This window comes from Phycodurus eques, chromosome 22, assembly GCF_024500275.1.
Source record: "Phycodurus eques isolate BA_2022a chromosome 22, UOR_Pequ_1.1, whole genome shotgun sequence".
NCBI lineage: Eukaryota > Metazoa > Chordata > Actinopteri > Syngnathiformes > Syngnathidae > Phycodurus > Phycodurus eques.
In genome coordinates this window covers 4,072,501-4,085,477 of record NC_084546.1, presented here as the reverse complement: position 1 = coordinate 4,085,477, position 12,977 = coordinate 4,072,501, and the positions used below count along the sequence as shown (strand labels likewise).

The window sequence follows — 12,977 nt, the reverse complement described above, 5'->3', positions numbered from 1 at the left end:
TCCTGGGCTTGGCTCGCCACCAGTTTGTGTTCCCGCCTGCGTGCAGGGATGCACGTATTAAGAAACGATTAGTGAAGATTAAAGCTCTGGAGTTCGCCCGCGTGCGCGGCTCCCAGCTACAAGGACTTGTCCAGCCCCAGCAATCAATAGCTTCTTCCCTTTAGATGTGCAAATCCTACATCCAGCATCTTCACTGCACAGATTGGATGTCTTTTTTGAAAAATGACATCCAGGCCAGAGTCAAACGCAGCTGACAGGCGTCGTGATGGTGTAACTTGTAGTGTGCCTCGCAGAGGTGGCCCGGACATTTGGTTTTGCTCAGACCAACGAATCAGAGGCTGGATAAATGTTGAGGCTGAGGCCCTGTGAAGGAGAATTTGAAATGTGATTGTTTAAAGAAACAGGCCCATTACTACTATAGTTAAAGTAACATCGACAAGCACTGCTGATTCTGAAGGCCCTGCGCAGATTAGATTGACATGGCAACGCATAAAATTAATTCTGATTGGGCAGAAAATCAAATGTCCACATACGCATCCTGGAAACAGTGCAGCCAGGAGAAATGCTACGAAATGTAGAGAATAGACTGTTGGGAATAAATTAATACAAATAAAATGGAACAAATATCAGAATTTAGATGTACATTAGTGCGTCTATTTAGGGAGAGTTTGGAGGTGCTGTTACATCCTCCATTGGAAAAGCCGACTGGTTCATGTTGTAATGGTGCTGTCGAAAGATTTCCTGCACTTAGCTAAGTGGCGGGAGAAGCCCCAAGTGGTGGGAGGCCTTTTTCCAAGGAAGCACACGCCCAAAAAGGCCTCCTGTTAGATTCCACCGAACGCTACATACGACTGGCAAGGCAGGAAAACAGTTTCATCAGCGCAAGCACGACATGGCCAGGGTTTTAATCTGGAGGACGCGGGATGTAGGCTGATGCCTGATAGATTAAGGCCCGTGCGCCTCTCTCGCTCGCCGTCTCTGTGTGTGTGTGCAACAGAAGCCCCCCCCCACCCCCACCCGAGCAAATCCCAGGCTTTAAAGCCGAGGAGGTTGGGGCGGCTTATGATGTAATCGCGACCCTGTCTGTCACGGCAGGGAGGCTGCTGGGAGAGCAGAACGTGGCGGTTAGAGCGCTTTTATGGTGAGGAGAAGGGCAATAGGAAGGATGGGATACTGGGAAAAGAGTTATGTAAAGTTCTTACATTATTGTACACTCAGTAGTAGTGTTAGGTACACCTGGCACAATGACAGAGAGATAAAGATGTATTCCATGATGATGGTAATTATAGTTTTATTTTGCGAAATAGAATTAAAAAAAATAAAATAAATACATTTGAGCAAAAATAATATGCGACTAATAAATAACTAAATATTAAACTGTTTTGCAGTACAAACTACAACCACAATGCCTTTCTGACAGCTTACATCAAAAACTTATTTCTTTAACACTTCAGATGCGCAATTATATTTTTTAAATGGTACAATGGGACCCCCTTTTTTTTGCATCTGTAAATTAGCTTTAGCTTACTGTTTGTCATCACTGGCTAAAGTTATCATTCATTTTGTGGCGTTTTACCAAGTCAAATGATACAGTAAGTGTCTATTTGACCTTTTTTCCCCCCTCACCTCAGAATATATATGTACTATGCTTAAAGATTCAACAAGCGAAAATGGAAAAATGTAACGTCACTTTTTGCGTCTATACAAACCATCTTTTAGCTAGCTTAATTCATCTCGAGCTAACGTTAGCATTAATTGTTTTTTTTAAATGCAAGAATATGACACAATAAGCATCTACTTAAGTTATTACTTTCTAAATCGATGACAAAGTACTGCGTATAAATTCAACAAATGAAAATTAGATACGAAAATGTTGTCATCTATACAAATTAGCTATTAGTTAGCTATTAGCAATAATTTGATGTGTTTTTTTCCCCTAACAAGTGATAAATAATGCAGATAAATAGCTCCCACATATTTTATAGTTGTCCAAGAGACTTAAAACAAGTATGATGTGAAATTTTACTCAGTAGAATAGCGAGCTAGCAGTTATTATGTTTGACATGTTTCTATTTTCTACGTTTCATTATTTTCTAGATATGTAATAGTTTACTGTATAAGGGTCAACAAATAGAGACAAGATGTTAAAAGTCAAGTCACTTTTATTCATCTTGTCCATAATCACAAATCCCTGTCAAGTTATTACACAATCTGTACAACATAGTACACTGTCTATCCTCACAAAGCCAATTTACATACGGATGGTGAAAGAAATAGAATGACAATATGGAAACTGAAGATGGCACAGTTGTGGGAAAAACAATATGTTCACAAAAACACGCAGAAAAGTTGTTTCAGAGTAATTTTATACACTAGAATGGCTTTAGGAAAAACATCACAGCCTTCCAACATTTAAAAAAACAAAAAAAAAAAAAACTGATGTACTTCCTGAGTACGGTGATGTGATCAAAAGTAATATTTTATTCTCAAGTAGAGTTGACAGAAAAGGATGCAGGTATTGGGGAAGTCTTTTGGTTCATTTTCAGTGATTTTTAATGAGCAAATAAATACCTAAGCAAAAACAAAAAACAAAACAAACAAACAAAAAACCTTTACAAAGTAAACAATGGCTGCATCACTTGTAATACCCGCCTGCAAACGTAGACTTAAAAACTTATTTTTACAGAGTTTGGAACTGTAGGCTATGACTTGGTCTTCCGGCTGGATCATTGCTCCAGGGTCACCACCTCCACCGCCTGGCCGTCCAGCGTCACAGTACTGTCGATGCGCGTAGCTACCGGCGCCATGGCCACTTGCACGGGCCTGTTGCCCTGCGCGAGGCTGGTCACCACCGTCTGGTACATGCTGACCGGGATCTGGACCAGACCTGAAAGCAGGGCAAAATTCCAAAATATATTTTGAAGCTCCGCCACAAGTGCTTATATCATCCAGTGATGCCAACCATGAGAGATCATCCGGTGTGCTGCGGAAAATTATCCAATATCACTTAATTGGTCAGAAAATTATTTATTTACAACAAATAATGGATCTTTGTTCATCTATCTATGCTAGCAACAAATAGTGACAGGCAGAACAATTACACAAAAAGGGATATTCGGCTATAGTGTGAAATTTTAGGATAAACCTGATAATCTTGAAATTTCACTTTCTGAGTAGTGTATGTGCCTCAGCTCAATCAAGGTTGGCAAGCACTGATCTCGTCTTTCAGCTCGGCCGTGTCAGAACAATGGTGCGATTGAACATCCTCGGCCCTCTCCCCCCAACACAGCTGTGTGCGCCTGCAGGGATTACTGCAGCCGTCACGTGGGCCCCCCCCGCTCCACCCGCCAATCTGTCCGTCCACATGCAGCAGTAATTGTTTTTTAAAGTTAAAAAGTTCAAATCCCGAGGGCTAATTGTCAGACTCACTCCGGCTAAGCCCACTCGCGGGTGATTGTTGACAGAGTGGAGGAGGGTCTACGGGGGCGTTTGGCCCAGCCCGATGAAGTCCACGCGCCGCGGGCCAGCGTCGAGTGGCCACTCCACAACATGGTCGCTAAGACGTTAAAAGGGCCGGGCGTGCGCGTGTGTGTGTGCGAGCCAATCAGCGGGCAGTGCACTTCAAACGGCGCCCTCCACTTCAGTGATTAGCTCAATAAGGTCAATAGCGGGCAGAAGGACTGGCCATGGCAGCTCTATTAGCTTCTTGCGGGCATCTTTGATCAAATCAGACGTGATGTCACAAACGAGGTCAAAGTGTGCGTATGACTCAGAATGAACATTTAAGTTTACATGTAAGTGCAGATTGACAGCTGGTCCCAGTGATAAGACATGGACTCGTAATGGAGTGGATCAAAGCTCTTTAGGAGGGAAGAGGAGGGGAGGAGGCCCTCGAGGGAACCAGTGACAGCTTTACTTTGATTGATTGGCTCAAGTGTTGAAAGGTCATTTGTTGCATTGATTGATTGGCAACTGAAATATAAAAATAATGTAAGACTTAAAAAACACTGTAAGGTGAATTCTGAGATTTGTTTCTCATTATACATGTCTGAAGATAATGAATGAAACGTGTGCAAAGCCGGCGCATTTACGAAGTGTATTTAGTTATCTAGCTATGCCTACATCCTGAAAATACACCTTCCCTTCGGACAGTCCACTGGCGTAGCCGCTTTAGAGCGCCCGAAGAGCGAAGGGGGGGAAGGGGGAAAGTCTGACATGACAGTGACAAAATTAGTTCAGTTCCACCTTAATCCGAATTATTCGACATATTTTCCTGTATTTTTACTACCTGTAGGTGTTTCAATACTGCAAAAAAATAATTCATAAATAGTGTCAATTTTACTGTTATGGCACAATGCATGTGACTTCACATTGCACGGATGTAGGTCGGATAACATTAAGAGAAACACGGGTGTGACGCAACAAGTCGTGCACCCAACACCTACCATCTGTCACATCAGCACGGAGTAGATTAGCCTCGGAGGAGCCCGCGGAGGGAAGCTTAAACTTTGCAATGCTAATTGGCTGGCACGTACGAGCGAGGCTGAAAATGTAATAAATTACAGTGTTGCCCTGCTATATCACGGGTCATGTGTAGCGCATCCGCTATATAGTTAATAGTTGTTGTTCCTACAGAGCAGAGCAAATACATGCCTGCGCATTGTTGTAAGCTATGCTTGTATATGTTGCTTCTGTGTGTGCAGAGTAGCAGTTGTTATAAAATCACCAGAAACAATGTTAATTTCTTTAGCCTGTCCTAAGTGGTTTTGCATTATATGTTATATGTTAGCATTATATGCTAACATATAATGGCTAACATATAATAACTAAGTTTAAATCTGTTTAAAGCGTTTGGGAGGGCTAAAACTTGGGCCTGGAACATGTCCCCTGCGATAAACAGGGTTCACTGTATACCAGTGTTCTTTTCCGATGACATGAGATTTATTGTCCCACATGCAAGCAAAACCAGCTCAAAACAATAACTTCGCAAGCATAAAAAAAAAAAGACAAAAATACCTGTGGCGTCCTGCACCCCTGCTAGCGCCCCGACAGCGGCCGCCGTCTCAGCCAGCACGATCTGACCCCCGCCTTGAAGCGTGGCCTCGGCCAGCGTCGCTACAGCATGGGCTGCTGCCTCGCTACACACAGAACACAAAATGGACAATATGTTAAAAACACGCACAAAAATGTAGAGCTTTAATCAGTCAATATAGAATAAACACACGTAAGGCTTACGTGTGCAGAATTGGAGGTGCACAGTCTTGTCGGGGTTATTACAGAGATGTGTGTGGGTTTGTGTGTGTGTGTGTGTGGGGGGGGGGGTGTACAGGAGTATAAGAGGCTTTTACAGTCTGGACTTAGGGAGAATCTGTCACAGCTCTCTGAAGGTAGCAGGTGCAGCGGCGTCTAACAAAGCCGTTTTATTAACCAGATCACCGCCGGGCGGAATTAGCACGAGCCGGCTATGGATATGATGAATTGATTAAGACGCTTCTTCCACTGGAAAAAAAAAAGTATGAAAACAAAATGTTCCGCAGCCTAGAGCGAGTAGAAGGAGTGGTGGGGGTTGAAGGACTCAGGTGGATCCAGGTAACAAGCCCCACTGGGACAAACCCATTTGTGACAGCGTCACCTTGACACCGGGAAACCTGCTGACATACCAGCATCTTAGTTTAGCAAAGCACGCTGGTCCTCAAACTCTAAAAGTCTTAGAAACAATTAAGAGAAGCGTAGGACATTTTATTTTAATGTTAATTGATTTCCTTTGCACGGAATGTTGGCTTAAAATAAAAAAAACATTCCCTTATGTGACATGATTTTGGCTGTGTCTGGAATATCCACTCTCTAGTGCCCTATACTGTACAGTAAGCTTTTTAGACCTGTCCCTACAATGTGTCATCAATGTAGCCCACAATGCATCCTTATAAGTCACAAACGATGGTCACTAAAAAGTAATACATTTTAATTTGTTCTGTTACTCAAGTCATCTTTCCCCATTGAAATGAATGGAAACGCCATTAATCCGTTCCAGCACCCCACCCCCAAAATCAACAAAAATGTTTGTAATTTGTTTTCGAAAAATCCCACTTCACTTTGTACTTTACAAAATCATACAGAAATTACGTAATGAAAAAGAACAAATAGTTTTTGTGTCACGTCAATGGACATTGTGCTGCTTGCTCCTTTTAAAGCACCAACATTCGGATATACTGTACCTGGAGCCGGTCCCAGCTCCTCAGTAAACCGCAGTAATATTAGCCACTAGATAACAATCACTATATAGTGATTAGGGAGCAGATAATGAGTGAATGATTCCGAACACTGTCTTGTATGTTCTGGAAATGACTTTCTTCAGACTTCTGATTGGGTGAAAAACTGCGTTATATTCAGCACCACCTGTTGCTTTGGCATGATGGTGATTTAATTAAACAGCATTGATTATGTTAAGTCTTTTTTTTTTTTTTTTATATATAAACCTTGTGTACCTGTTGAAATATCTCTGCTGGAAAGCTTAGGCTTCTGCCGTTTATCGGTGCACTGGCGATGGGAGTATGATTGAGCAATACTATTGGCTGAGAATAGCCGAGGGGTTTCATGCTAGCCTTAGAAATAACAACTTTTCTGACCTGTTGAGCGCCATGGTGACGGTGGCTCCCGGCTGCATCTCGTGACTGGCGGCGACGGCGGCCTCAGCCAGCGACGCCACCGCCTGCGTGGCCTCGGAGGCCTGCGTGGTTTGGATTGTCATTTCGCCGGCTTGGAGGGTTGCCCAGTTTTGCTCCACCTAGGCAGTCAGTTTCATCAGAATGCGTTGACATGTAAAACAGAGTCCAGTGTGGTTGCAACATACCTCGCCGTCCGCCACCGTGGAGTAGTTAACCTGCGCCACCGTCACACCGGGTAGTTCCGAGGCGTTGGCCAGCGTGGCGACCGTGTGTCCCGTCCCGACCTGGATGAGCGACACGGTGCCGTCGGGGTTGTTGATGGTCTGCACCACCGTCTGCGAGGGCACCAGGTGGGCGATGCTCTGCGCGGTGGCCAGGTGGTGATGCGTGGTCGTGGTGGTGATCTGCTGTTCCTCGAAAGCGTACAGCAGATCCTCACGGCCGTGCTGCTTGTAGCAGTTTTTCACAATGGTCCTCAGCGCCTGCGTCCAGGACACCTTGAGGGGGTACACCCGGTACAGAAAACAGAGATAAACTGATGGGTAATTTTCATATAATTTGATGAATAATGATAAAGACACTTGGAAAATTAAGTTATTTATCTGTATTACATGAAAATGACCAAGATACTTTATTCATCCACTGTTCTCTCCCACCCTCTGTTTTTGGTCCTCAGAGCGCACGTCGCTGCGAACGTTGGCCCAGGGGATGTCTTCGGGCCACCACAGGGGCTTGCAGCTCTCCTTGCCCCAGCCGGGCTTGCCTCGGCCCGTCGAGTACTTCAGCATCTCCGGGATGAAGGCTCGCAGCTGGGCCTGCAGCAGAGGAGAAGAACGAGACGGGTGAGGATGACACGAACACGCCCTTGAGGTGGAAAAAGAAAGAGGTGAGTATTGATCGGAAACGTGCCGTGGTGCTGAGGACCCGCAAATAGCAACGGACTTTCTAAAAAGGGGAACGAGCCACAGACTAATCTATGAATGTGGCACCAGGCTGACGTGTCAGACAGACCTTGGCGACGAATAAAACAGAACATAGTTTCAAGTGTTTAACGTGTCGGAGAGTAAACTTGGTCAAGTATTGTTCGCTATCTGCCAAACTGCTCACTCAAGGAGGACAGAATTGTACAGTATATGACAGGCTGGTAAAGGGTGTCGTAGTATTGGAGTGTTTTTTAAGAGTCCGAGCACAGTGAATAATGCATGAATCTTCATGGCAAAATTCAGACAGAAGGTGATCTACATGAAGGACGTCGACTGAGCGGCACCCTTCATGTACAGATTGCATTGTCGAGCCGACGAATGCGCTTGTTGGCTCCGCTAAGCCGTCTGTCGTCACGTCATCACTTCCCTAGCTTGGCAGGCTGGGGGTGCGGTTTAGTGCCAACGTCCTCGGTGTCCTGGTAATATGGGAGCATCACCGCGGGGGGATTATATCGCTGCAACATCTGCCTGCCTTGACATCACCGGCTAAATTTGGTCGTGTCACAATTAAATCCCCCGTGCGCCATAAACCAACTCCATATTTTCTTCCATTTTGCTGTCAATGGAACAAACATGCCCTGATACTGGCAAGTGCCAGATGGCCTAATTACAGTGACGAGTGAGTTAAGTGGCACGGTGTCCCGCCCTTCCCAACACTCCACCCATGTTAATCCTCAATCCTCACCATTTCCAAAGGCTTCTAAAATGTTGCAGGTTCCCCTTGTTAACATGGCTTGGGGTATAATTACAGGCTCACCTGCTGCAGATGCGCCACATATCAAAACCAGCTTGTGGCACGAAAACAACCCCCCCTTTAAGACGAGTAAGGCAACAGGTTACTGCTGTTAATCTCATCCTTCCTCCAGAAAAACACACCTGCCCGCAAGGCTCACGTGGGCGCCGCGACTGGCTCACAGCTTTCTCGGGGTTTGCCGATGGTCCCGGAGGAGGCGCCACACAGGCGACGGGGGGGAGGATATGTTAGCAGCCCTGGGAGTGCCGCGTAAACAAGATGGGCTCCCGTGGGAGGGTGGGGACATAAAAGCAGTGGGCGACTTTTTACCTCACTGAATCTAGCTTGTGCTCATTAATATGCGCTTAACTACTAGAAATGATGATACATTTAGAAAAGTGCTGGCTAAACGTGACAGAATTCTTCTACATGTCTGTGATGTTGCCAACTGGTGCCCTCTGCAGGCTCAAGCCGAAATGTGTCAATAAGGGTTATGGCCTGATTTAAGGAAATGCAGAGTTGTAAGGTTTATCATTGGTGATATGGCATGACTCCTCCTCGTGATTGGCTCCAAGTCAGCCCTTAGATCATTCAGAAGTTCCAAAATTACACTGCTGAATATGTCATGATCATTTTTGTTTCTGGCGTTTAAAAAATGTTTACACAAGCGGAAAAGATGTGTTCGTCCTGCCACTTCTTATTTTTCCGATGCATCCCTCCTCGCCACAACAACCTGGAGCTGCAGCTACTGAATATTTTTCGAATTGAGTATTCTACCGAAATTTTATTTTGCATTATTAAACACGATAATGTGCATGGGACGTGCAGGTATTACTTTTGTCTTCTTGGGGTCGTCACCCTCACATTCTACTGTAGTATCTGTGACTTTTGAGTGAAAATAGCTTCAAAAGACGTGGGCATCAGCACATGAGAGTGTAGAGCTGGCTGGCTGTTAACAGGTTTAACTTTTTTGGATAATGTAATTATTTGAGTTATTCGATAAATTATTGCAGCACTACAATAATCACAGTTATCATGAGCACAGCGGTGCCGGTTTACACCTGCCTTTCAGACACAGTATTTAGAGACGCAAAATCAATCACCGCAATTCATCTCAGGTTTTCTGCCTTCAGGTACTTTGTGCATCCTTTTGTACTCCACTTAGTAACATTTAATTGTGATTAAAAGTGATTTTTGCAGTCAGACGTGAGCAAACAGGGAAGTGGAGCCTCACCTGGGTCATCTTGTCCACTGATACGGGGATGCCGTCTATGGTGAGGGGGGGCAGCTCCGACGCCAGCTCCCCTCCAGCGGGGGCGTGCTCGGCCAGGGCGTTCTCCAGGTCCTCTAGCATCATGCCCTTATACTTTCTCACCTGGACGACACGCACAAAACAGATGTTTATATCACATAGAAGTGCATGTGGAGGAGATGCTCAGTCCTCTAAAGCACTCACCACATTCTCCAATGGAGCAGCACCAAAGACCTTGAAGACCGGGTTGGGTTTGTTTGGCGACATGCACATCACGATGGCCTGTTGGCCCACTCGGGTGGTGTACTCGTCCAGCGTGGCCCTCAGCTTTCTGTCAACAAACCTATCACTTACTTCCCCCGCACCAATGCGATTAACTTGCGTTCTCTGTCAGACAGTTTGCAGCTCACCTGAGGAGACGAGTCTGCTGCCGCTTCCGGATGGAGGGGTTAGATTCAAAGATGTGGGGCCTCTTCCTTTTTTTGCCCGTCGCCACGGCAGCAGCCGCGGCCATGCCGACGGGGCCTGTGAGAAAATGACGGACAAGAACGTAAGTGCAAATACAGTTTAGAAGTTTTGCTAGAGCGGTCATGCGACAGAAAATGTGTGAAATTTGAATTTAAGTGAATTGCAACAGTGGCATGCTGAATTGGATTAATGCAATAGCTCCTCCTGCTGGTCACTCTGGAACATTACATCAATTTCTGTCTCTAGATTCCATTGCCTGTTTATTTGACGAGACCGGTCATCACTTTCTCATACTACTGAATGAAAAACCTGTGTCAAAACTTTTGACTTGAATTTTATTTTTACTTTACTTATTGTGAAAGCCGGGTCTGTTATTTAATACAAAACTAAGCCAATACTGCTTCTGGTGAATGAATGGCAACAGGTGGACACACAGGTTCATTCTACCTTTTGTGGAAGAGAATTTAATTGTTTTTCTTCCTGCCACTATATGTCGCTAGCATAGAAAGATAAACAAAGATACACTATTTTTAATAAATATATAATAACTTTTGGACCAATTATATGAAATTTGAGAATGTTCCGCTTGTAGTACGAGACAACGCAATAATTTCTTCAATTTGAATCTGCACTTAAATTAAAAGCAAATCACGAACACAACCTGCGGCGGCCAGGTGGGCAGTGACCTCGTCGTGGCCGGCCGAGTTGAGAATATCTGCGTCATCGTAGGGATCGTCGTCCGGCGAGGAGCTGGAGTCCTCATCGGCAGTCATCATGGACGCGTCGGCAAAGGTGGTAACGTGCACCTGTAATACAGCCAACTAGAGATATTCGGCATATTCAATTTAACTGATGTTCTTCTTTTTAAGCACCAAACCTGTTGACTGACGGCGTTGGGCTCGATGGTGGTCATGTGTTCTGTCTGGTGAACCGTATGATCCTCCATGACTGACGCCTTCGTCGACACAGCTGGATCCTGGGTACAGCTGCTGAGGATGGACATGGAAGCGTGATGTGCAAGAATAATAGATGAACCAACAAGTAACATTTACTTTATTCAACTTAATCCACAGAACGAGGCAAGGGCTGGTTTCTGGTTTCAAGGTACAGTATACCATGCTTTTATTTGGGTTCTACGGTATTTTTGTTCATAGGTTATCATACCGTCAGAATCTGATACTGGACCATGCCGACAAAGAACTTAATCTTCAAAAGATTTCCATGTGCCTTTTGGGGAACTCATTTCAAAGTTGGACTATTATGATTCCACAGTCAGTATTTTGCCTCCAAACAGGAGGATTGTGCTGCATTACTAAAGAGAATAATTACAAAAAAAGTATGAGAGGTGTCAGAAACGTTTCAGGAGCAAATATTTCAATGTATATCATCACTCTTGGGCAGAAACCTCCTATGTCCAATTAAATCAGTTTCATAATTTTTTTCACAAATTGATACTCATGGTCAGTCAGGTTTTGGATATGCGAGGATTCCGCCAGAAGCCAGCAATATCTTTTGCAACATCGGTACTGGTACTTTTTCTGACACACACCGTAAAGTGCACGGACCTATTGTGAACACTTGCATTTATCATGAATTAATTCATTGTGAGGAGTGAAAAACAAAAATATAAAAAGTACATCTTGAACTGTTTTAGGCTGGAACTTCTACAACGCTGCCCTTCTTGTGTATCTAATAAGGTAACCACATTATTAGAAACACATTCTGTCTAATGCAGTGCAATTTTCAGACAATAAAGACACTATAAAACGTGAACCTCATCATAACACTTTTTACAGTTTTCCAGATCTTGTATTGGTTCACATTAGGTGTCTCTAATGTAATGTTTTGAAACAAGCAAGCTTAATTAGCCTCGAAAACAATTCCAAACCCGAGCAGCCGAACGTCTGATTCTTCAAACTATAGCGTTGCACTAAATGCAAAATTATCTTCGGTAACGTCTTTAATTAACGACTTGCCGTTTCACTGATGAGTGCTCTTTGGAGCTAAGCTAACCATGCTAAGCCCTGCCCTACATTTAGCTGGCCGGCTAGCGTGCTAACCTTTTGGCGGTGCACTTTCGTCGTATAAATAAATGCAAAAGGCCCGCATCGTAATAACGTTGTTATTCCACAAGTACGATCGTGCTCGGTGGAAATGCGAGTTGAAGCCATCGTAGCACGAAAGCAAGCTGAGCATGATGGAATAATAATAATATTAATAATAATAGAATTAAACCGCAGCTAAAGGCTAGCAGCGGCCTGCCACCTATCAACAGCTCTTCTCGTCTTTCAGCTTTGTTTTTTTGTTTTGTTTTGTTCCTGTGATAAAAACATTGCAAAATAACGAGCCGCGCAGCATTTACAGCCACGCCGGCTGCCAACATCCCGACCACAGCATCTTTGGCCCCCAACGCTGCCGGGTTCGCGATGCGGCTGCGCCGGCCGGGGCTGAAATAGCTGGAGATTGCGCGGTAGGGTACTAACCTCAGAGCGGCTGCGCTACTTCGGGCCTGCGCCGTACAGCAGCTGTGATGGAGCCGAGCAACAATGGACGACGCGAACAGACACGCACGCACGCACACACACACACACACACACACACACACACACACACACACACGCACACGCACACACTCTCTCACGCACACACACACACACACAGAGGCTTACGCAAGCAGCCCACAGTGTGTATGAGTGGCGCTGGTGGTGCCCCCCCAATGTGTTGCAGACCACACATGGGAAACATAAAATAATAATAAAAAACAATGAAAATGTTTTTGTCTGTGCGTGGAGGTAGGCGGGCATTACCGCAATATTTATTATTCAGTCAGCATAACATAGTTTGAATCAATCTCATGCGTTCATTTTTTTTTATAG

General features: G+C 44.7%; 1 protein-coding gene across 2 annotated transcripts; it reads right to left on the bottom strand.

Annotated features, from left to right (window-relative positions):
* Positions 1–2,348: 2,348 nt before the first annotated feature.
* On the bottom strand, positions 2,349–12,571 carry nrf1 (nuclear respiratory factor 1). Of its 2 annotated transcripts, none has more exons than XM_061668090.1 (10): positions 10,979–12,571; positions 10,763–10,922; positions 10,044–10,158; positions 9,838–9,964; positions 9,616–9,756; positions 7,322–7,480; positions 6,851–7,162; positions 6,627–6,784; positions 5,017–5,138; positions 2,349–2,887 (listed from the first exon to the last, which is right to left on the bottom strand). In XM_061668090.1, exons 1-10 carry the CDS (start codon positions 11,147–11,149, stop codon positions 2,727–2,729), a joined length of 1,626 nt encoding a protein of 541 aa, XP_061524074.1. In that variant the 5' UTR covers positions 11,150–12,571; the 3' UTR covers positions 2,349–2,726. The 2 variants fall into 2 exon arrangements, with proteins under 2 accessions (XP_061524074.1, XP_061524076.1); XM_061668092.1 differs by having other exon boundaries at positions 10,763–10,907.
* Between the last annotated feature and the right edge of the window lie 406 nt (positions 12,572–12,977).

Excerpts from the sequence above, each read along its gene's own strand:
- nrf1 (XM_061668090.1), bottom strand. The coding sequence starts at position 11,149 with ATGTTACTTGTTGGTTCATCTATTATTCTTGCACATCACGCTTCCATG. Across the intron at positions 9,965-10,043 it reads CAGCAGACTCGTCTCCTCAG|AAAGCTGAGGGCCACGCTGG; the intron begins GTGAGCTGCAAA and ends GTTTGTTGACAG. Across the intron at positions 9,757-9,837 it reads CTGCTCCATTGGAGAATGTG|GTGAGAAAGTATAAGGGCAT; the intron begins GTGAGTGCTTTA and ends CGTGTCGTCCAG.